Raw genomic sequence first — 24,334 nt, 5'->3', positions numbered from 1 at the left:
TAAGTGTTAATAAGAGGATTGTCATGTTTATGGATCCAAATCCAAAATGGTTTATCCATGATCACGATAAAGTTTTGGATGAAATTGGATTAAAATTCAAACTCATTAATGTTAAATATTAACGAAAGAGTTGCGGTTAGGATTCAAACTTTTCTCCTATTATGCAAATAAAGTGTTGAAGTTGAATAGATATCATTGATGTTAATGATGAGAGTGATATATTATCTTTAAAAACTAGATATGACATAATAGGATCAACGGTATCTAATAAGACAATAGAAAATAAGTTTTATAGTTAAGAAAAAATAATATATATATTAAATCCTTAAATAACCATAAGAGATACTATTATAAATATAGTAAGAAGGTTTGCAGAAGCAATCATATAATTAATTTACTAATTCAATGCTTTTATTTCAAAAAATAAATGAAGATAGATAACTTATTGAAATTATTGGATATAAAAAGTGTTGGTATAGAAAAAATTTTACTTTGTAAAAAAGTGTGGACGAAATGAAACGAAAAACATCTTATATTTAGGTAAATCTTGATTTCTTAAAATAAAGAGTAAAAAAAATTTCTCAAATAAATATTCAACTATCATATATTACGGTGTAAGAAGTTAAAACCTATATGATTTTTAATAAAAGAAAATTGATAAAATAACCCCTGAGAAAATCAAAAACTATTATAAGGGAAACAGAAACTAAATCCTCTTATTATAGGAAATCAAAAACTGAAACCCGATATCCGATGATCAAGAAGATATGGTGACATGATTTTAAAACTGTTTAATGTTTTATTTTAATTCTATGACGTTATTTGAAATCCTCAAACTTCAAACATGGTATCTATTTGACCTTTAGAGACATGCATTAAAAACTAGCTTAACTAGCTTATCATATTTGTTGGAGATAATGATAGCAATGTAAATATGACTGTCAGATGAGTATCACATCCTATTTACAGAGCAAAGTTTCTGTACACAACAGTGGCAGGCCAAATCTTAATTTATTTACAATCAACAAGGCAAAATATTAGGAAAGTGTGACAGTAACATATAAAACAAGAGAGGACTCCCAGATTGAAAGAATATTTACAGCAAATGGTAGTCTCTGCATCTGAAGGTTTGATCCTTCCATAGAGGCCAAATATACCATGACTGTACAATACATTACATCAGAAAACTAGGCATCAGTTCAGCAACTCAGCCTTATCTTCCAACATCTCCCAATCATCATCTGAGCAATCCTGGTGGTGATCAGCAGCATCACCTTCCAGGGGAAGATTCGTAGTAGCCTCTTTGTCAATCATGATTGAACTCTTGCTTGTCGGAGAATGGAGATCACTCTTAGGCAAGACAGTCTTCTCGGACAAAGAGTTTGATGAGGAGACCAGGGTGCCAGTTACTGACAATATAGGTCTGTTGTCTGGCATACATCCATGAACTCTATTTTTCAGAGATAACGCACTCTCACAGGCAACAGCTATTTCTTCTCTGTGATCAGAACAACACTATATTAATTCAATTTCTTCTACTAGTACGGATTAAAACATGCTAAACTGAAGTGTTGCAGTTTATGAATTGGAGAAAAAGAACATGATCTATCTACTCAAACATAATTATATGTTTCTGAATGGTTATGTTAAAAATGAAATGACAGTCAGAATGATATTATCAGTAAACTATTACATCTGTTCACAGCCATGAGGGAAGCGAACAGAACATATAATTATTTATATTAAAGACAAAAGTTGTAATCAAGTTCGTATAGTCACTAGCATCAAAAGATCAAACTATGCAGACAAAATGAACTTTTCAAGCCTTTTTAGCACAAAATAATTTGGGAGACAACACTTACTGTAAAATATCGAGCATGCGACCTCGATCCATTAGAAACTCTCTCAACTGTAGCACAAGAATGAGAAGTTTATCATACTTCTGAATGAATTAATTCATTAACAAATCTCAGGTCTTAGATGGCAGAACTTTTAAAGCACTTTCTTTTAAAGAGTGCTCCTATTATAAATTTACTGGAAATTTCTGTTTAGATGTCTCACAAGGCAACTTCTGAGTCATAGCAAGTGGTTATGCTTGGGAACTTGTAAAAATTCCTAAACATCAACTTAAAATGTACACACGTATAATTCCTATGTTACCTTGGTGTTCTCCTCTGCTTCATTCTGGAGACAATATGCTTCTTGTAATATGCTATTCATGATGTCTTCCTGCTCACGAAAAAACTTGTGGGCCAAGTCTTCCCTTTTAAGCTTCTCCTGCTCAGCCGCTGCTTGTTCTTCCTTTGCATGAGCTAGTCGTGCACCCAGTGTTTGACAAATCTGTTATAAGTTTTAAAGCTATAGTTAGAAACACCAGATGCAAATCACAAAAAAGTAGAGTATTCTGCATTTCTCTTGGCCACATATCTAGCTTCCACATCAGTTTTATTGAAATGTTAATTCTGAAAAATTCAATAGCATCCAAATGTATAAAAGGAAAAGCTAAAAACGGTTTTCAAATGATGAAAGCAGAAAACTTGGAAGTTTCCATGAGGGAAGGTAATAAAGTAGCAATATAGGCACAAAAACACTGTAACAGACAGTACTTTCTAACCTAGGAAGAAAAAAGAGAAATAAGCAATCATTTTGTTATTGTTGTAGAGATTCTTTAAAGGGATTAACAAGCTATCATCATTTCAACCATTGGTAGATTTTGCACATATCTATGAAAGGTCTAATAAATCAATTTTCCAAATCGAGCGTGTTTCACAAAGATGGTATCTGAGGTGTTCTTAATCAATATAGGCTTTTGTGGATCACAATCTCAGAGAGTTAACTTAGGCCAACTGGTTCAGCTTATGGACTGATTTGATTTATCTCTCATCAACATGGGGTTGGAGTTTACTGATGCTCAGATACAAATCAAATAACCTTCTGGTTGTCATTTCACCACCATTAGATTTTGGATTTTGGTGCCACACCACTTCTTGATGCCAGAAAGGAGATCAAAGTAAAGGTCAATTAGAATTCAGATTTTCTATTCTTTGTGCTTGTAGTCTTCTGTTTCAGCAGCATTCCAGCCTTGCTGGCTGAAGCAGCTCGAGGTTCATGCAATCCGAAGAAGACAGGAACAGGTAGAGTCTATATTTTAGGTTCGATTTCGGTTCTAAGAATCTAGATGCATCTTTCATTTTCCTAGTTATTTTTGTCAGGTTTCTTAGTCTACTTGGAAAGAGTAATGACATGTTAATGACACTGAAAAGCTCAGTTGACTTACAAAATATATACAGCGCTAGATTAGTGTTGAAGATTTTGCATCACACTTGTAGAAAAAAACTTGCATTCATGATGGAATGAGCCAACAGGCATTACATACCTTTGCCTCAAAAAGAATAGCAGAAGATAAAAATCAACAAACTAATATGTAGTTTTGGTCCTTGCGAAGCAACAATACACTGTTATGGTAAAGAACAGCATATGCCAGTTACATAGAGACCAACAATGTTTTCCTCACCTCCTCTAAAATAGAAAGTGATTTTTGTCTTTCATCTGAGATATTGATAAGCCGAGATTGAAGTTCCATAGCTTCAGGTGCCATTGTAGATTTTTCAGAATAAATTTCTTCAGCTTTCTGCCAACATCAAACAATGTGAGTATTACTTACCATATAACTGAAATAAAGCAAGGCTAGCATGGAACACAACCTTCTCATTTGTGACTTTTGCATGGTTTATCTTCTGCCTGAGGTCCTCCGCTTCTTGGAATATATCTTCACCAGCCACAGAGGCTTCTTTTTTAGCTTGTTCAGCTCTCTCCTCGTGAAGCTCTACCTCTTTCAGCATGTTAATTGTTGATTCCAGTGCAGATACCAATGTTCTCTGGTTGACGTACAAATCACAAGTAATTCTAGGCAACAATGAAATGTATGTTTATAAGACAAGCAGCAGAAGCTTTTGGTCTGCAGTTAACTCTTGTTTTACAATTTTTACTTGATAAAGGATTTGACATATAGTTTATCATTTAGAACTCAAAAAGCACAAATATAAATCCACATACAGATCAAGAGGTACATAGGCATTGGAAGAAAGGTGAACTACGTTACTATAGAGTTCAATAAGAAAGCTCAACCCAGGTTCAATAGATGTACCAGTAATTAGCTTGCTTGTCAACTGTTTAGCAACATATGAGTGACTTGGTTATTTGCCCCATTCCCCCATTAATACAACAACTTGAGTAACTTAATTTCCTTTGCTTTGATTTAACTTGGCATGCAGAGGTAGCTTTAGAATTTATATAGCTAATTTATCAAATGACATATACCACTGATCTTTCCATATGCAAAAATGCTGCAAAGTGATTTCTATTTCTGCATTGTCTAAGAGTTAGAGTTGTATCCTCAATTAATTTATCTATTATATAATTTGAACTGAGATTTTTTTAGCATTTTACTAGGCTAAAAGAATGTCAACAACTAAGCCAAGATGTAGTAGTTAAGGAGAGTTAGTATGACTTTACAATACATGTTTCACATTTCAACACTAGCACATATTGTAGTATAACTTAAAGAACGAAACAAATAGGACTTGCAGAACTGCAAACTAACATACACAAACAAAGCTCAACAACATAAAGGTTACCTTCTTGTTTTGAGCATCAAGAAGAATACTGTCGAGGAAGTCAATGTTAGGTATCTCTCCTTGTGTAGCTACAATTGCAGATTGGAGCTTATCACTGATAGACACATTATCTTTTTCAAGTGGCAACAGAACAGAAGCCGTCTCAGCTAGGCACTCGAGCTGTTGTACTTCATAATCACTTTGGAAATCTTCAATATTGATAAATTCTCCAGATTTTTTAGAGTGTTGAGCTTGAGAAATTTCATGGACAGATGAGGTTTCCTCAGCATTGGTAAAAGCAGCTGACACAGTACTGTTAGCTTCAAAGTTGCATTTATCTTGGATTTTGGCAACATCCTTGAATGCTCCTAGTAACTGTTCTTCATACTCACTAATGCAACTGCTCATAGCCTTCTCTATCTGTGTTCCACATTCCATTAGATCTAGATTGTTTTGAACAGTTTGGAATGACAATGTAGGACAACCGTCTGAAGAAGCTGCTAGAGTGCCATTAAGTTTTGTCTTGCACAATTCTTGGACATCAGCATCCAGAACATCACACTTAGCTGCAACGGTCTGTGGTACACTAACTACTTCCTCCAGTTTGGTTTCCAAGGTTTCATTCTTTCCAAGGACATTAGAACAATTTCCAACAAGCATCACAACTGAGGATTGTGGCTCTGAATGAGCATTACTTTTATTATCAGCAGAAAGATTTATATCTGATTCAGCTTTCGGTTTGGAAGGTAGAAGAGTCTCTTTTTGCTCAACAATTACATTGTGACATGGTAATAGATTTGCCCCATTCGTGTCTTCCCGTGAATAATCACCTACTGCTTCCCACGTACATGGTACCAAATATTAGCCAAACTAGTATAACCATTTTCAAAAATAGTAATTTCACAAGTAAGCAAGAAGAAGAATAGTTAGAAAAGATGAGACCATATGAAATATGTTGCACATTTCCTCTTAGTGTGTATAATGGAAAATATGATAAAATCAAGAAATCCCATAACAGATATAAGTATCTCAAAGAATTAAATTGCTTTAATTGAACTTGGTCACATGAAAAAACACCTACCATTAAGTGATTGTTCTGCATCAAGAGAGATATAGGGATTTGATGTTTCCGCTGGTTCAGTTATGATTGGTAAAACATCAGATAGAATGAACTCTACTGCAGTATCAACATCATCAGAATATTCAATAGCGACAGCCCTAAGTATTCGGAGATCAATCTGCAGTGAAGTAAAAGATACACCAATTATAATGTCATTAAAAACAAAAGAACAACCCCAATATACAAATTCAACTTCCCCTGATTTTATAATTTACAAAGTCAAGATCCCAGGCAATCTTTAAATATCCAGACCAAAATTAATCAAACTAGCAATAGAACATATAAGGAATGAAGAATTCTTCTAATAAATAATGTGGTGGATGTGGATGTGTCTTACAGATATGTTAACATCTCAGTATATAACAATGTAAATTTCTGAAATGCTTAAAGTTGTAATATTTCTGCATAAAGAAGCAGGAAAGCAATTTTAGAATCATCATCATTCGGTATTCAGGGTATTACAGTCTCCCCTACTTAACCTTCCAAAGGCTAAAACCAGGGACATCCACAATAATGAAGTCTAGTAGTTCTATGCAAGTCAATGAAACTCATAATTAGGCAACACATAGGGGCCTGATTGATGACATTGTGTAATGCAACATGCACTGGAAAATCACACCAAAAGGTACAAACTGATTTTACAAGTGTAAAATTTTGAACAAAGATCGGTGATTATTTCAACCTTGGAACTGTACACTGTCTCCACATTGCTCTATTCTGATCGTTTAAGAAATTATGACCACTCGAATGATAGTCTTGTTATGATCTATAATAAATTTCAATTAATGGTTTCATTAAAATGATGATTATAGTCACACGGTCAACAACACATATTTGAAATTGACACTACTGCACTACAATTGTAAGGATTATTTCTTTTCTGCATAGAATGAATCTATAGTTTCTTAGTTTTTGTTGCTCCCTCTTTCTGGCACATACTAGTTTGATATTTATTCAAGCATATGAACTAATGCTAATTATAATTGGAGTTGTAAATTGATGTTTTATCAGACTCAATACTCTTGTTGTTTCTTCTTCTGAACTAAGTAAATTTTCCATTAGTTCCTAGAAAATAGGATGACAGAAGAGAAACCATTGATGTTGTTACCAATAATAACACAATAGCATACATAGCCTGCCGACCTATTTGAGGAACATATACAATTCACATAACAAATATATATAATTTCTATAGTTCCACAAACTATTGTCCCGCATTTATGGGCATCATCCATGTGTTTGAGTAATTATAGTACTGTTCATGATTCTGACAAACACAGCATCAGCACAACAATCGTTCAGTTCGCGCTTACTATGCATTCCAATGAATCTCCGGACCGGGCGTAATCTGATATTATTGTCTGAGGTTTGGAATCAAGATTTGATATGGGGAGACCGTAATATCCCCGATCCAATTAACGTTACATTGGTCGAGGGCTGTAGTTTTGATTAATACATGAGTTCTTGAGTACTCCTTTTGGGAATTATCCCATGATGTCCAACAGTAGAAACACGAGAAAGAACATGACACTAACTAGATCTAAAGCAATTCCAACAGTCAGACCTCTGTTTGGTTGGTGTCCATAAAAATGTCTTTTTTATTGATTATACTAACATGGCCTCATACCTGCGGGAAGACCTCCTGCAGAGCACGAAGCACCGACTTCAGAGTCATGATTCGATAGCTAATACGCCCTCTGCAATAGACAAGTTGAGAACCAAATCAGTCGAGGCGAAATATAAATCGATAAATCGAATTCCGATCATAACAAAAGGCACATAATTGAAACACGATTGAATTCTCACCGGAAAATATCCAAGAAAGGAAAGGAAGAGAAACGAGAACACGAGAAGGATGAGCAAGGGTAAGGGAAAAAAACCTATAGCGAGACGGATCGATTGGAGACGGGCTGCTGACGGAAGAGAGAGAGAACTCGGGGATGCCTTGGAGATCAAGCAAGCAAGTGAATTCAACGGACTTCGTGCCCTCTCTTCTCCTATTAATAAGATAGGATAGGAAGCGTAGAATTCGTGGCGATACGTATGGATTCGAGTAGGAATCGAGGAGGTATACGAGAGATTCCGTCGTAGTGTGCGTTGCACGTGTGTCCGAAGAGACGCAAATTTACGTGGAAATTGGATTATTTTATTTAGGGTAATTTCTCACAAAGCCCCTCTATTAGTTCCTTTCCTCGGAGCACCCCATTTCGTTTCTTTACTTACATAAATGCCCTTGATCTTTCCGTTAATTGTCCCATGGATCTGAAAATTTAGGGGTACTTTGGTATTTTTGCAAATCAGAGGCTTATTAAGAGATAAAGGAAAATTAAGGGCTTTTATGAGAAATTCTACGTTTCTCTGTTGATGCCTTCAATTCCCATCCCTGCTCCTCGATTGGGGTCGACAAGGAAGGATTGGGTGAGCCGCAACCGCGTCGGTCCTGCTCGATCTGGGAATGCCGAAACCCGCTCCGCTCCCGATTCCCACCTTCGCCTGGGGAAGGGCAATGTCGGTAGAGATGAACAGCGCCTCGTTGCCGGCCGCGCCGGAGACGCCGGGATTCTTGTTCTCCTATTGTTTTCGAGGTAAGGCTTCAATCTGCCTCGGATTCGCCTCATAGGTTCTTGGGTTGGCCGTAGATTCGTCCTTTTCTTCCCTTGTTTGCGTGTGATCTTGCTTTATGTGATTCTTCTTGGCTGTTTCGCCGTCGCCTTGGATTCTTGTTGTTTTTGGTGCTGATCTTGAATTCCACTTTGTTCACCGTTGATGATGCCCCACGGCGCGGTGTTTTGATTACTTATCTCCTTTTGTTCGGAGAACTGATTTCTTTGTTCCAACTCCCTGAATTTTCTGTTATTTTCTTGGTGTTTTTCCGCCACCTTTGATTCTTGTTGTTCTTGGGGCTGATCTTGCTTGGATCGGATTTGCTTTGGCTGCGGATTTACATTGCGAACAGTTACGACTCGCTTGTTCCTGCACCTTCCATTTCATCTAAGAGGGTAGTTGTGTTTCCTCTTTGCTGTATAGCATTGGCAGCTAATGGGGAGGGACTCGAAACCCAAGGAATCAGGTGGGAAGGGGAAGGGAAAGCAAGCAGCTTCCTCCGCAATTGATGATAATGCCTCCAAGGGTAAAGGGAAGGGTGGCAAGTCAAGTGATGGGCTTGGTACCTGCACTTATGGTAAAGGTTGTGTCATCTCTTGTGATCACGGTTTCCCTTGATCATAATTTCCTTCGCAATCAGTTGATTTTAGTGTTTGATTCATTCAAAATTATGATATTATTAAGCCTAGTACCTTTCAGATAATGTCATGCAGATTACTTCAAGGCACCAATAGATTGCACTATCTATTTGCAAATGCCCTGTCCCCATTCATGGATTAACAAGACAGCTTATTTCTGTTCGACTCAATCGATCCTGATTGGGTCAGACTAATTTCATTTCCAAACAATCAGGATAACCTGAAACCAGCTAATCCTGAGTTGGTTCTGTCTAATTTCTGATCGATTTTGTGTATCAGGCTAGGTACTGGAAGCCAGAATGACTCATTCTGTTCTGCACCAATCTTGGCCAATTTTCCACCAACTCCCAACAGCTTGCTGAAAAGATTTGGCAAAAATCCGACCATCTAAAAGAAAGGAAAAGGAAAATCAATGGGAAAAACAATCCCACGATCTGGTTTAGCTGATCCAATCAATTGAGACTGGTTTAGATTCTGGATTGTGTTATCAATCCCAAAGCTGATCCAAATATTATGAAATTTAAGAAGGTGCAGAATTGCTGCTCACCTTTGTCATCCATTTCTTGAATTCATGATTGAATTTGACTAATTCTAGTCTTATTTGATTGAAGCACATTCAAGGAAGCTAGCTACTTTATAGAGTTAAATCTTGGGGCACCAAAGATGGTCTCATGTGCTCCGAAATTAATGGAATAGGTTAATTCTTCCTATCTTTGCATCATATTCTAACTGTGTATGCTTAACAATGAACTAGATACCTGTTGTGTCCAAATTGGTGACAGGTTTAGCCATCAAATTACATTTCATGTACCAAGGAGTGTCCACAGAGATTATATATGCTAAATTAAACCATTGATTGTGTTTCAGCAAGGCACATATTATGTGAAAAACAAGGCAAGATTAATGGAGCATACAAGAAGCTCCAAGATGGCTGGCTAAGCAATGGAGACAAGGTTCCCCCTGCTGAATTTGCAAAGGTAGGTTCTCTGTTCTGTCGACTGAGATTGTTTCAGAATCTTGTGAGTTTAGCTATGGGCATGATGATTGGTATAGCATTGTGATACAACCTAGATCCTTATTTTATGATTCCCTACAACATGTGCTCAGAGTTCTGCTTTTCTTTTCCTTTTTTAGTGGGTTTATTGTTCTTTTATTTTCATTTTCACTTTCACTTTTTAGGTACTGTTATGTTGAAGTATGTATTTTCTTCATGTTGACTTGCACTTTTAGGGAATGATTGATCTTGCAGTTTAATTTTCTTGAACTTCAACCTTGAACCTGCATGAAATTATAGGTCTTTAGAAGATTTATCTGTTTTTTTTGGGTGAGTTATATGTGGAAGAAATTAGTTTTCCCTTGCCTTGTGCTGGCTGTCTGTCTCAGGTGGCAGCAGACATGTGTCTCGGAAATTAGTTTTCCGAGTGTCCATCAGGAAAGGAAGGCGGAGACCTTGGATGGTTTCCGAGGGGAAAAATGGCTGGTCCTTTTCAGGATGGCGCATTTAGTACACCTACTGGAGTTACTAGTGCACCATTTAAATCAACATGTGTCTATAAAACTATTCTTTGCATATTTCATCACCCAACCCTCTACATGTTTATTGTGCTAGAAGTTCGATATATTTTGTTTGGATGCTGTTAGTCTTTGTGATTTGGAAATAGTTACTGAAAAATATGCTCATGTTTTAAGTTGTATTTACTTGCTTGTGCTTATAATCATATATCGGAAATAATGCAGGCATGGTTACCACATCATTCTTTGTGAAGGGAGGAAAAATTAATAGTTTTGGTGTAGAACAGCTGCTTCAGATGGGAGGAATTGGTATAATCTGTTAATCAACTCTTGATAATTTAGATGAAGCAAGACTGCTACTGCATGGAGTTTGGAGATATGTAAACCCTAGTTTGGTCTGTTATGTGAAACTGCTTTGAGGAAGAAATTTGCTGGTTGTTCCATGGTTAAGAAAGAATGCTTTGGTGATGAACATAAAGCACTTAGAAGAGGAGAGGAGCAGGTACAGTCTTTTCACTTGTGACATTCAAGTGTTGGTTGAACCGACTGTTGAATTCTACTAAAAACATTCATATTTTGTCATTATATGATGAAAAGTACTGCGTTTTGGTTCGCTTGTTTTATTACTGCACATGATGGCAAAATAAGCGAACCCAATGAGTCGAAAATTTTGATCTAAATAATGAGTTCATTTTGTTATAAGTATTTTTTCCCCGATCGAGGGTTATATGTGAATTTTCATTTTCCGACCAACATGACGGTCGTACTATCATTCTTGCTTTGTAGAAATCTAACAGTATCCTCACACTTTTTCCTACCCCGATATTTATAGCCTATGTGGAGGCTGATGAATTAATGTTTCTATGCAAATTGTACGTGCAAAAAGGCTTTAACATGCAATTATAAATAATTCACTTTGCATAAATTATAGCCTTAATCATAGTATAGCGATGCTTCCATGACTAAACTTCTTTATTTTAAATATAAAAAAATTATGGAATTAGAGGAAAATGATGAAGTGATGACGCAGGGGGTTAAGTTGTTCCTCGTATCTATCCGTTGGGTTTGTAGCGCTAATGGTCGGTCGGACTTCACCTTCTAAACCCGCGCCTCTTTGCTGCTGCTGCTACTCCCTCTCGTTGCACTCCGTTCTTGCAGTAGATGGCGGTGCCCCGTCTTCTTCTCCACCTCGTCTACCCGACCTCGTCGTCCCTCCTCCTCGCCAACTGCAAGCCGTCGCCCCTACCTGTCCTCAACATCGGCTGTAGCAGCAGAAGGATCAGCACCGCCGCTGCGCAGCGCGACCCCCCGTCTGAGGCGGCCGTCGATGACTTCTGGCGGTGGCTTTGTGAGCGGGGAGCGGTCGCCGCCTCTTCCGCCGCGACCGTTAAGCCTGGTTTCGTGCCGGAGGGCCTGGGCGTCGTGGCCCAGAGGGACCTCACCCGCAACGAGGTGGTGGTGGAGGTCCCCAAGAGGCTCTGGATCGACTCCGACACGGCAGTCGCCTCCGAGATCGGTAGGCTGTGCGCCGGCCTCAAGCCCTGGGTCTCCATCGCCCTCTTTCTCCTGCGGGAGAGGGCCCTGGGCACGGCCTCTCCCTGGCACCCCTATCTCGACATTCTTCCGCCCACTACCAATTCCACTATCTTCTGGTAAGTGCGAGAATCCGTTCCGACAAATCATCGATTTTGGCTTTTCTTCACATAATTAATCCCACCCGACCGCCCTGTGAAATTCCTCAAAGCAAGATTCTTTTTTCTTGTACAATCGAATTATTAAGCAGCATTTGATGTTTCCGGTGCAGGTCAGAAGAGGAGCTTTCTGAAATAGAAGGTAAGATGAATCATTATTCTTAAAGCAATATTTGTTGTTTCCAGCATCTGTTTGTATTTATCTTTGTTTGGGTGCATACGTTGATACTTTGCAGGTGAGGTAAATGTTTTATGCTGGAAGTTACCTGAGAATAGTAGTCTCACATGGATAAAAATTAGTGTGTCCAGACCTTCAGTGACCTGCTTGATCTTTTGACTTACAGTGGCATTCAATCATATGCTGATGCCCTCTAGTTTCAGCGAAGGATTTTAAAGGAAGTTGGTTTACGTATTCTGCCATTTCCATATGGTGAGGTAGAGGGCTGGTGTGGATTGTATAATGAAGTAGGACAGAAGAATTGTGCAGACTACAAAATAGCTGAAGAGAGCTTGTGGATTATGAAACACATACCACATGAATAAAGGCTAGCCAAATAAATGTTTTGATCATCAAAGAGCTAACAGAACAAGATTCTGAGTAAATGTGGCTTTTATAATGCATGTCCTAAGAAAAATATTTCAGCTGTCCATACATTTTATTGTATATCTGTGCCTTCTGTTCTACTTTCTGCTTCTATGATTCCCACATGATGTATGCTGATTTCCCTTTACTTCCATCAGCTTTGATGTTTCGTATTAAGATGGTGGGTGTTTGTATTTGTGTGTGCATTTGTGCAGGAACTCAGTTATTGAGCACGACGATGGGTGCTAAAGAGTATGTGGAAAGTGAATTTGTCAAAGCAGAAGCAGAAGTGATACTTCCAAACAAACATCTCTTTCCTTCAGCTATAACATCGCTTGATTTTCTGTGGGCTTTCGGAATGCTCAGATCAAGGGCCTTTTCACATGGTCGTGGTGAAAACCTTGCTCTTGTTCCATTGGCTGATCTTGTAAGATCTTCATAGTTTTATAATACAACTTGATGAAAGTTATAGTAGGTTAATTATTATCACAAATATTATGGGCTTCGTTTTGTTGTCTAAACGTAGTGGATCTTTAAAAGCAAGGTTCTAAATTTTGAATGATACGTACCGGTCCGCCAGTAGACCGATACGCAGACCACTCACAACCAGACGAAATGCTTGGTATAGCCTCGTATCGGACGATACGTGGTTGTATCGGGCGGTAATGGTCGAAATTTCGACCGTTACTACCCAAAACAAGTCGGTAACGGTCGATTTCGACCATGACCGCTCGCTACTGGGCGGTATCAGCCTGGCTGCAGTGAGGGAAGAAGAAGCATCAAGGGAGAAGGAAGAAGAAAGAGAGAGCGTTCGAAGAAGAGGGAGAATCGAGAGAACCGCGGCGCATCCCGATCCAGCGCCGCCCTCCTTCGACGATCCTGATCCAGAAGATAATGGCCAGGCGGCGACTAGAGCAGCGGAAGAGGCGGTCTCCTGCGTCACCTTGTTTGCGATTCTACAACTTCTTCGTCGAAGGCTAGAGACATTTGCAGCCTTCGCCGTGTTCTTCGTCGAAGGTCGGAGATGTCTGTGGTCTTCAACATCTTTGTCACCTTTTTCGTCGAACGTCATAGATGAGGAGATGAAGGAGACCACATTCTTCTCCTCATCTAAGGCGATGAGGAGAAGAGGAGAAGGCAACATCGCCGAGGCAGCATACGCCTCCCTTTTAGATTTTTTTATATTATATTATATTATATTATATATATATATATATATATATATATATATATATGTATGTATGTATGTATGTATGTATGTATCGTTTGGTACTCTCGTACTGTACCATACCAACCAAAGTTCGATACATCGGTACATTATGAAATTTCAATCCTTATTTAAAAGTATGTTTTTTATTGTTTGTCCACAATGTTGATATGGAATTTTGACATTTAATTCAATGGCATGTAGATATTTGTTGACTTGCATAATACACTAAATTTGAATTCTGAAATTCAAAATCACTCCTGAACTTTCAATTTTTATAGAATTAGCTTGCAATTAACTTCGATGAAAATAAAAGAATTAGCAGAAATCTTCAAGCCTTTAATTGGTTATTTCATGCTGACATGCCGTTTGAATCACTTGATATAAGAAACTTAAAGAGGTAGTGATATAAATCTTGATGCAAATCTGGATTTGAGGAAGCAATAATTGTAAAAATGTAATGGCAGCAAGTGCCAAGTAGGGTTGTAATCAAGCCAATCTTTGCCTAGAACGTTGGGAGCATCAAGACAGGAATATATAAATTTCATTAACTTTTTATGATTCGGTTTATAATCTATCTTTGTAGAACTAATTACTGAGAAATGCTGAATCTCTTATTTTACGGGGTATGGTTTATGATACATGGAATTTCAGTTCCAAATTTTTGCTGTCCAGATTCCAATATGCTGATCATAATCATAAATGCATGAAGTGGGTTCCTTATGCGAGGTTCCTAGACTGCTACTACGCTTTTGATATAATTACACATGGAGTTATTACTTCAATATCCATGTTGTTCAAGTACTAAACTAATATCTCTCCATGAAGTTATTGTTTTAGTACCCCATGCAATTCATTTATCACAACTGGGACCGCTTTGTCATGATGTCATTTACACCTACAATACGTATTTGACCGCATCCTCATCCTGGTGATTTTGAATGGTCCCAACTCCCAGCTAAGCTAATTTGATTACAACGTGTTTTCCCACAATTGACTCTGTTAATGGCAGTATTGCTGGTCAAAAGAACCAGATTTCTTTTTGTTGTTTCTAGCGAAGTGCTTTGTCATCTTCCTATGTCTATCCTTGCACCACTTGTGCATCTGCAGAACTCTTTAAGCATGTTCATACCACCTTAAACTAATTATGAAGAAAAAGTATATAAACTAAATGTAAAACTAGATTTTGTGTAATTTAAACTTTTTAGCTATAACTGGCCTGGTTTATATTTTACAAGCAGTGATCAGCCATGTAATGAATAAAATGCCTAAATATTTCCACGAACTTTTTCCACTTGAATGAGTTGCCAGCTAAATGATCATCATATTACACTTTCTTCATTGTACTTACCATCTTGACATTTGAGTTTCAGTTTATTATCTTTTGCTCTTCTCTCCCAGATTAACCACAGTTCCAGCATCACTCGAGAGGATTCTTCTTGGGAAATTAAAGGAAAGGGCATCTTTTCTAGGGAACTGATATTCTCTTTACGAACACCAGTCTATGTGAAATCTGGTGAGCAGGTGAGATTCATTGTATAACCTCTGTATTCAATTTTATCATATAGAGATTCCTATGCGGGGAAAGATGGGTGTGGATCTGAGCAAATTGTTTGCATTAATACCAGCAGCCTTTCAACTCATGTTTATCATGATAAATATACTCAGATGTATATCCAGTACGACATCGCGAAGAGTAATGCCGACTTGGCGCTTGATTATGGCTTTGTTGAACAGAGGCCAGATCGGGATGCATATACTTTTACACTAGAGATTAGTGAATCTGATCCATTTTATGGAGACAAACTAGACATTGCAGAGTCAAATGGTTTAGATGAAACTGCATACTTTGATATAGCTCTAGGGTGCCCTCTACCCCCATTGATGCTTCCATATTTGAGGTTGGTAGCTCTTGGAGGAGCAGATACTTTTCTCTTAGAATCGGTTTTCAGAAACACAATTTGGGGTCATCTGGAATTGCCGGTGAGTCGTGCCAATGAGGAAGCCATTTGCCATGTTGTCAGACAGGCCTGCAAATCTGCTTTCTCTGTCTACCACACTACCGTAGAAGAGGTATGCATTTATTTAGCTTTGAACTATTAAAACAACGTAAAAATCTTTTCTACTAAGCTGGGACTGTACATTCATCCTATATGTGGGGCCTATTGAATATATAATAAAATTACAAGTGTACAGTAAATCCTTAACAATCACATCATAATTATATGTTGGAACAATTGTAGGATACCGACCTTCACTGCTGACCTTTTGCAAACTAAAAGAGAAAAGGTCAACAGTGTTCGTGTAATTCCAAAGTTATGGTACATGATAGGCACCATTCAACAAAACCAACACTGAGGAATGCTATTATTGACTGATTATGCTCGAGTAACATAAAGAACTAGAAAAAAAAATAGTAGTAGATTTGACTATGCTACATTTTCTTTTGTTTCCTTTTGTATTACTGTGTTTTAATTTACTTTTTTGGTTTTTTACATGATAACCGTCTTTATATGCATGACTAAGCATGTAGATGTAATGAACAGGATGAAAAACTTATGGAAGGGGATAATTTGGATGAAAGACTTCTAATCGCAGTTTGTGTAAGAGCTGGTGAGAAGAAAGTTCTCGAGCAGATCGATGGTGCTTTCCGAGAGAGAGAGTCCGAGTTGGATATTTTGGAGTATTATCACGAGAGGAGGCTCAAGGATCTGGGACTGGTTGGGCAGCAAGGTGAAATCATCTTCTGGGAATCTAAATAGAACACCTGCACGCACCTTCTCTCCCAATATCTGATTTCACATGTTGTACATGGAGACCACAGTGAACAATTGCACGCAGGTAATTGAGATAATAATGCATTTGACACCAGAATGCAGTTTATCATCCACAATTGCAGTCCTGTAAGCATCGGATACTCTGTGATGATTTGATTAATTTCATGTGTTCTAATCCAACTGTGATGTGTATTCATATCGCCACAAAGAAACTGCAGACAGATGGGCTCCACTGGTCTCTGTAAATGCAATGCAAAAACAGTATCGTCCAAATGGACATGCTGCCGTCCCACCAACCTCAAGACGAAGCCGAGTGTGGAGACCCCCATCTGTTGATCCCTGCTTTCTCCATGCCTGCCTCCATGAACGTCCATGACAAGGCATGCTTTTGCTGGAAGATGAATCTGCTTGTTTTGTGACAATTGCAGGGAGCAAGGATATCCTTTAAAGATGTGGAAGTCTCAGAAGTTGCATAATCGCATGAGAAATGCTCGTGGTCTACCAGCTGAAAGCTTTATCTAATTGTACTCAGGTATTTGCAGGGAGCAAGGATATCGAAGTCTCAGAAGTTGCATAATCGCATGAGAAATGCTCGTGGTCTACCAGCTGAAAGCTTTATCTAATTGTACTCAGGTATTTGCATATCCAATAAGTTTATCAGCTCATAGCTCATCCCCTTCTTAATTTAATCCTAATTTATATTATAGGAGGGTATGGTGGCTATAAAATGAGATAATAAAAGACAGAAAAAGATAGTTTTTGACGTCATAGGATTTCAAAAAAAATGATGAAAATAAGACCGAAGAGAAAAAAAAGGAAGAAGACAAGGACAACACAGCGAAATTGTTCTCAATCATTTAATAGTGCTTTCATCTTAGGTTATATCAGATCTACAGTAGTAGATTCTTACTATGATTACTTAGAAGAATTAGGGATGATTTAGATATTGTGCACAGTAAATTCTTACTATGATTACTTGGAAGAATTATGGAGGATTTAGATATTGTGCACAGTGACGTGTTATTTATATCTCAATTATTTTATTGTTGCTAGAGTTTTAAGCAAGCGATTGAGATTTGTATATTCATTATTATTATAGTGGATTATCTCTTCGTGATTTTTACTCTTCGTATTGAATGGATTTTTAACGTATATTTTGGTCTTCTAGTACTTGTTCATATACAAAAGTTATTTTTCTTTATATCTCATCAACTAGCATCAAAGCAGGATTTTGATGATTTAATTTTGTATTAAAATATGGACATTAATAGTGTTTCTCGTATGATTAATTTAAATAGAAATAATTGGATGATATGAAAACCAAGAATGGAATATCTCTTGTATTGTAAAGATTTGTATAAACCTTTGTAGGGGGATAGTGCAAAACCCACAACTATGACAAATTATGAGTAGAAGAGGTTAGATCGAAAAATAGTTGTTTATTCGACAATAGCTTGATGATAGTGTCTTTACCATATTTCTACTGAAATTTTTGCACATTCTCTATGAAAAAAGTTAGAATGTCTCTATAAAAGAAAAACAGTTGGCAACAAAGCTTTTTTTTATCAAAAAACTTGTGAACCTAAAATATAGAGATGGTGCTTATATTGTTAAGCATTTAAATGAAATGCAGAGTATCACTAACTAGTTATCCTTTATGAAAATGTCTCTTGATGATGAGTTACATGCATTGTTACTTCTCAATTCATTACCAAAAAGTTGGGAGATACTAGTGGTTTCTCTCAGTAATTCAAGTAACAAGCAGTTTAAGGTGAGAAAAAAGAATTCAGCAACATCTCAGAATGATTCACAATCACTTATCTCAGAGAATAGAGAAATGTCAAAATCTAGAAACAGTTCACATATGGGTAGTAGAAAGTCAAGATCAAGAAAAAATATTGTTTGCTATAACTGTGGTAAGAAAGGACATTACAAGAACCAATGTAAGCAACCAAATAAGAGCAAGAAAAAAAAAAAAAGTGAAGTCTACAAAGTCAAAAGATAATATCACAAGTACAGTGCATAGTGGTAATTATTTGATTTTTGTCTCCTTCTGATGATATTTTTTCTTGTATATATCAAGATCTTGAGTGGGTGATTGACATAAGTGCTTCTTATCATGCTATACCACGGAGGGAATTTTTTTGCTAGATATAGGTCTAGAAATTTTGGTGTTGTTAAGATGGGCAACCAAGACACAACAGACATCATTGGCATGGGTGATATCCATTTAAAGACTAATCTTGGCTGCAAGTTGGTGCTTAAGGATGTGAGGCATGTGATTGACTTGAGGTTGAATTTAATTTTAGTTGGAAGACTAGATGATAAAAACTATGATAGTAGATTTTACATAGGGCAATAGAAGCTCAGTAAGGGTTCTCTTGTTATAGTTAGTGGAAAAAAATGTCACACCTTGTATACATTGCAAGTCAAAGCTTGCAATGAACAATTAAATGCTACAGAGAAATACTTCAGTATGGAGTTATGGCATAAGCGACTAGGACACATAAGCGAGAATGGGCTGCAAGCTCTTTCCAAGAGAGAGGTATTGCCGGACCTCAAAGGTACACATTTGAACCCTTATATTAATTATTTGGCTGGTAAACAACATAGAGTTTCATTTGCTAGTATTGCTTTATCTAGAAAAATGCATGTTTTAGACTGTGTTTATACATATGTATGTGATCCTTTGAGGATAAAAACTCCTAGTGGATCTGTTGATGTTCCTAGTATAAGTGGTGCACTTTATTTTGTCACTTTTATAGATGATTTTTCCAAGAAAGTTTGGGCCTATGCTTTGAAGACCAAAGATCGGGTGATTAATGTCTTCAAAGAGTTTTATGCCAGAATTGAAAGGGAGATAGAAAGGCAATTGAAATGCATAAGATCATATAATGGTGTTGTGTACACAGGATTATTTAATGATTATCGCAGGTCACATATGATCCAACATGAGATGACAGTTCCTAGTACACCTTAGTATAATGCTATTGCAGAGAGGATGAACCACACCATCATGAAAAAGATCAGATGTATGCTTTCACAGGAGAAGCTACCCAAAAAGTTTTAGGATGAGGCTTTAAGGACTGTAGTTGATGTGATCAACTTGTCACCATGTACAACCCTAGAGATGTTGTAGAGCATGTATGGTCAGGGAAAAATGTTTCCTACATACATTTAAAAGTGTTTAGTTGTCATGCATTTGCATATATTCCAAACAATGAGAGGTCCAAACTGGATGGTAAGACTAAAAAATGTATTTTTCTTGCTACTCATATGACCATTTTGGTTATAGGCTTTGGGATCCAGAAAAGCAGAAGATGTTTAGAAGCAGAGATGTAGTCTTATTTGAGGATCAAACCTTTGAAGATTTGAAGAAGAAGACATCGGCCAAGACTTTTGCAAAAGGATTAGCAGATTATGACCCAGTTACTCTTCTAGTATATCAGGGTGATGGGAGAGATGTGCATGAAGATGGTGTAGAGTCTGATGTTAATCTACCTGTATGACATGTTGAGCAAGAAGAAGTTGGAGAGTAACTTCCCGTAAAACCTTAGTTGAGAATATCTTCTAGACAACGTCAACCTTCTAGAAGATACTCTAAATATGAGTATGTGATGCTTACTGATGTAGATAAACCAGAGAGTTACCAGGAAGCAGTTAAAAATGAGCAGAAAGAGAAGTGGTTAGTTGCTATGTAGGAAGAGATGGATGCTTTTCAGAAGAACCACACTTATAATTTGGTACTACTACCAAATGGAATGAAGGCCTTGAAGAACAAGTGAGTTTTTAGGTTGAAGACTTAAGAATATTATTCTCAACCAAAGTACAAAGCTAGATTGGTTATGAAAGGCTTTGGTCAAAAAAAAAGTATTGACTTTAAAGAGATATTTTCTCGTATTGTTAAAATATCTTCTATTCGTGTTGCTCTTGGTATTATTGGTAGCCAGGACTTGGAGGTTGAGCAGTTAGATGTGAAGACAGCTTCCCTTCATGGTGATTTGGAAGAGGAAATTTATATAGAGCAACCATAAGACTTCAAAGTCAAAGGTAAGATAATTGTCTGCAAGTTAAAGAAAAGCTTGTATGAGCTAAAGTAAGCTATAAGACAATGGTACAGAAAGTTTGATTCATTTATAACAAAAAATAGATACAAAAGAATGGCTTCAGATCATTGTGTGCACATCAAATGGTTTGGTGAGAATTTTATTATTCTTTTACTTTATGTTGATGGCATGCTTATTCTTGAGAAATATATGTCTAAAATTAACAAGTTAAAGAAGGAATTAAGTGAGTCTTTTGCAATGAAGGACATTGGGCCAGCAAAACAAATACTAGGCATGCAGATTTCTCGTGATAGAAAAAACAAGACAATTTGGTTATCACAGGAGAAATATATCGAGAAGGTATTGGAAAGGTTCAGTATGAGCAATGCAAAGCCAGTTAGTTCTCCTCTTATAGGTCACTTCAAGTTGTGCTCAGAACAGAGTCTGTCAAGTGATGAGGAGAAGAAGAAAATGTAAAAGGTTCCTTATGCTTCAGCAATTGAAAGTTTAATGTACGCAATGGTATGTACAAGGTCGGACATCGCATATGCAGTGGGTGTTACTAGCAGATTTTTAGCAAATCCAAGCAAAGAGCACTGGGCAATAGTGAAGTGGATTTTTAGATATCTCAGAGGGAGCTCTAAGGTTTGTTTAAGCTTTGGAGGTGGACCACCTTGTCACGAACAAACTTCGAAACAAGATGTTTGATGTAATGCTTATGTATGTCTGTTTCTTTTGGTATGTTCATGCTTTGCACAGCATGTAGAGGGATAGTCAAAGGCTTAAAAGCCTCATTTTAGTTAGGTTTAGTGGCCTTCTTAGGCTTGTAAATAAAGGTTGTGTCATATGGACACTTGTGAGAGATATTCGGTCTGTAATGGACCATTTTGACCCTTTTTTGTGCAACTGTTCTAAGCTTGTAAAGTCTATTTGTAATTTGCATTGTCTATGAAGTGTTTTCGGAAATGTTTGATTGTGGATCCCGAGTGAAGCGCTTTCTCTAACCGTTTTCTCTTTTGTAGGTCCTAAGGGACCGTGGGAGGCTTCGGGGAGGTTGACCTTTGTGGACGGACACGCAAGGGTGCTGCACGACTTAGACAAAATCAGCTAAGTCCGTGACAGATGGTATTAGAGCGGGACAAACACTCATAGAAACACTTGGCATGCAAACATGGGAGACCTAGCGGGGCTACGTTGAGGGCAATCAGCACACGCGCGACCGTTTGGGAGCAAAAGGGCATGGATATATAGGGAAAAGGAGTCCCTCGGAGGAGCGGGCATCTGAGACTGGCATTCAGAGGAATGGCCAACCCTTCGCGCATGAGGCACCATAAAGACAAGCAAACTGGGAAGAATGTGGAGCACACAAAGGTTGGGATGGCGGAATTCGAGCTACGACTTGCGTTGACAACTACACTTGATGGTGCTCAAGGCAAACGAGGAGCTTGGTAAAGGATGAGACCATGCAAGGTGGAATAAGTTGCTCAGCAACCAAAAGAGTTGTGCAAAGCTCATAGAAGTGAGGGGAATTGCTAACTCAAGAATTCGGTACTTATGCAAGGACTTATATGCGAACAATGGAATGTTTGTGGCCATCCCAAGGCGACCGAAACTCGGTGCCAAGGAGCATTGAAACTTTCTCTTTGGTATGTGAAGGATACATTCATAGGAGGCTAAAGTGTGCAGCAAGTTCGACATGTTGCTAGGCCTTGAGTGGTGCAGCAGAGGCTGTATTGATGTGGAGTCACAATCTAGCAAGTGCATTTGCAGGAGGCAGAACAATGCACTGTTTATTCAGCAAATCGAAGTAGTCCAAGGGGATGATGGTCTCCGAAACAAAGAGAGATATTGCTCCAACAGGATAGATATACAGGAGGGAAAAGTCCCGGCTCTCCAAAGGGAGAATCATGTACGACGGACCGCATACGTTGCCTCAAAAACAATAGTTCTATAAAGCTCAATGGACCAAGCGAGCGGCGGGGAGTCGTTGCATGATCTCGCTTGAGAGAATGCATTGGTGGATGCATTGCAAGATCAAGTATGGGAGCGACCCAAAGCAATACAAATGAAGGCACACTTGGGAGTCGATATGAAGATCGGACTCAAGGAAGGGCTGACCCGTGGAATGGTGGGCGCGAGAGCCACCATCAACTCAATGCAAAAACGAGGAGCATAGCATTTTTGGTGTAACTTGGCGAAGTACCCAAGGCATATGATCGGAGTCAGCATAGAAGATGGAACATGGAGTGGAGGCACAGAGCTTTCTTTGGTCAGAGGTCAAGGACATGAACTCTTGTAGAGGCAAAGTAGGATCAATTGTTCCATGGGTCCTTCATTCTGATGGAGCGGACTCATCTTGCATGGTGTCAAAGACGAAGGGAGCTTCTGGGTACATGCACCTTATCTCGGTGAAGTATTTGAGGGAGGAACTAAGAAAACTCAACTTGCGGAGGCGAAGTTGGGCTCAGAAGGCCTTGACACGGGGCAAGAGGACACGAATGTGGGTCCTCTTGAAGAATATGCCATTGTGTTACCATTCAAGTTGCTTGAAGGAAGCGGTGCACAGCGGAGATTATGCTAGTATGGGCAGAGGCCCAAGATCCAAACAATGGTACACTAATTACAGCAAAGTCGGTGGACTTCGGGAGCTACTAAACGATGGACTATCCTAGAGCGGCGCTTCATCTAGGTGTGACCCAAGAGTGGGTTGATGAAGGTTGATTGCCAAAGGAGCGAACAAAGTCGAAGGTGGAAAAGACCCTACGAGGGATCACATTTTGAGTTCTCCTCACAAGGATCAGAATGCAATGGAGATGTCACTAGGAGGCGACATGATGCAGCGGATCATGGTGGAATAGTTCATGGTAATGTAATACACATGACGATAGCCCCGTGAGGGACTAGATCATGGCAAGAAGAGATAGTCCCTCACGTGAATCCACTTCTATGAACAACACGACGGCAAGAAGAGCTATGGATTCAAGGAGTGAAGGCCATGGTACCGCAGAGGCGGGTCTTCCGTGCGTGCAACGAATTTTGCATCGGATGAAAGCCTTGGTCATCAACATATGGGGGCTGTGTTCCACCAAGAGAAAAGTTCGAATGCAAGTACCAGTGAGTCCCGGGGGAGGGACTTGATCACGCAGAGGTATGATCAAAGCAGCTAGAGAGTTAGACTGCTCCAAAGCCCATATTTGCTTAAGGGAGCCCGACAAGTCAAAGGACAATGTCGAATAAGTGAACATTGTTACCAAAGAAGCTAAGGAGAACAAAATCGGTGCAAATCCTATAACGTGTGAGGGCAAAGGTCATGCATGGGAGTTGCAGTCTATCTTTCCATCGACCAAAGGGAGCTACTTTGAGAACACATAGGTGTTGAAGCAAGGGGTCGAAAGGGGCAAGGAAGTGACAGCGGGTCTAGAGGGACTTAGCTACCCAAAAATCAAGCATCAGTTAGAATGGAGGTGGACTCGGAGGAGTGTCACAGAGACATATCTACTGATCATAAAGAAAAGGGATGTAGATGCGAGGCGACGGATA

At 38.5% G+C, this 24,334-nt stretch overlaps 2 protein-coding genes across 6 annotated transcripts; one reads left to right on the top strand and one right to left on the bottom strand.

Moving 5' to 3' along the window:
• Nucleotides 1–992: 992 nt before the first annotated feature.
• LOC103992437 (uncharacterized) lies at nucleotides 993–7,761 on the bottom strand. Its single transcript, XM_018829359.2, has 9 exons — nucleotides 7,617–7,761; nucleotides 7,364–7,433; nucleotides 5,698–5,854; nucleotides 4,638–5,449; nucleotides 3,705–3,878; nucleotides 3,515–3,631; nucleotides 2,161–2,340; nucleotides 1,863–1,909; nucleotides 993–1,498 (listed from the first exon to the last, which is right to left on the bottom strand). Exons 2-9 carry the CDS (start codon nucleotides 7,409–7,411, stop codon nucleotides 1,195–1,197), a joined length of 1,839 nt encoding a protein of 612 aa, XP_018684904.2. The 5' UTR covers nucleotides 7,412–7,433; nucleotides 7,617–7,761; the 3' UTR covers nucleotides 993–1,194.
• Nucleotides 7,762–8,125: 364 nt separating this feature from the next.
• LOC103992436 (fructose-bisphosphate aldolase-lysine N-methyltransferase, chloroplastic-like) lies at nucleotides 8,126–16,960 on the top strand. 5 transcript variants are annotated; one of them, XM_065192856.1, is made up of 11 exons: nucleotides 8,126–8,321; nucleotides 8,764–9,506; nucleotides 9,600–9,674; nucleotides 9,846–9,955; nucleotides 10,716–10,992; nucleotides 11,521–12,142; nucleotides 12,295–12,323; nucleotides 12,980–13,191; nucleotides 15,373–15,495; nucleotides 15,640–16,044; nucleotides 16,518–16,960. In XM_065192856.1, exons 6-11 carry the CDS (start codon nucleotides 11,652–11,654, stop codon nucleotides 16,731–16,733), a joined length of 1,476 nt encoding a protein of 491 aa, XP_065048928.1. In that variant the 5' UTR covers nucleotides 8,126–8,321; nucleotides 8,764–9,506; nucleotides 9,600–9,674; nucleotides 9,846–9,955; nucleotides 10,716–10,992; nucleotides 11,521–11,651; the 3' UTR covers nucleotides 16,734–16,960. The 5 variants fall into 5 exon arrangements, with proteins under 5 accessions (XP_065048928.1, XP_065048926.1, XP_065048930.1 ...); XM_065192854.1 differs by having other exon boundaries at nucleotides 9,590–9,674; XM_065192858.1 differs by lacking the exon at nucleotides 9,600–9,674 and having other exon boundaries at nucleotides 8,764–8,923.
• Nucleotides 16,961–24,334: the final 7,374 nt, after the last annotated feature.

Source organism: Musa acuminata, chromosome BXJ1-7 (genome assembly GCF_036884655.1).
Source record: "Musa acuminata AAA Group cultivar baxijiao chromosome BXJ1-7, Cavendish_Baxijiao_AAA, whole genome shotgun sequence".
NCBI lineage: Eukaryota > Viridiplantae > Streptophyta > Magnoliopsida > Zingiberales > Musaceae > Musa > Musa acuminata.
Note: the sequence above shows the minus strand (reverse complement) of the source record. Positions and strands in the feature narration are given on the sequence as shown.

Bases quoted from the DNA above. Each gene is read 5' to 3' on its own strand.
- LOC103992437 (XM_018829359.2), bottom strand. From the start codon at position 7,411: ATGACTCTGAAGTCGGTGCTTCGTGCTCTGCAGGAGGTCTTCCCGCAG. The intron at 5,855-7,363 runs GTATGAGGCCAT...ACTTCACTGCAG, and splicing joins TGCAGGAGGTCTTCCCGCAG to ATTGATCTCCGAATACTTAG. The intron at 3,632-3,704 runs GTTGTGTTCCAT...TGATGTTGGCAG, and splicing joins CAAAAGTCACAAATGAGAAG to AAAGCTGAAGAAATTTATTC.
- LOC103992436 (XM_065192858.1), top strand. From the start codon at position 11,652: ATGGCGGTGCCCCGTCTTCTTCTCCACCTCGTCTACCCGACCTCGTCG. The intron at 12,143-12,294 runs GTAAGTGCGAGA...TTTCCGGTGCAG, and splicing joins ACCAATTCCACTATCTTCTG to GTCAGAAGAGGAGCTTTCTG. The intron at 12,324-12,979 runs GTAAGATGAATC...GCATTTGTGCAG, and splicing joins GGAGCTTTCTGAAATAGAAG to GAACTCAGTTATTGAGCACG.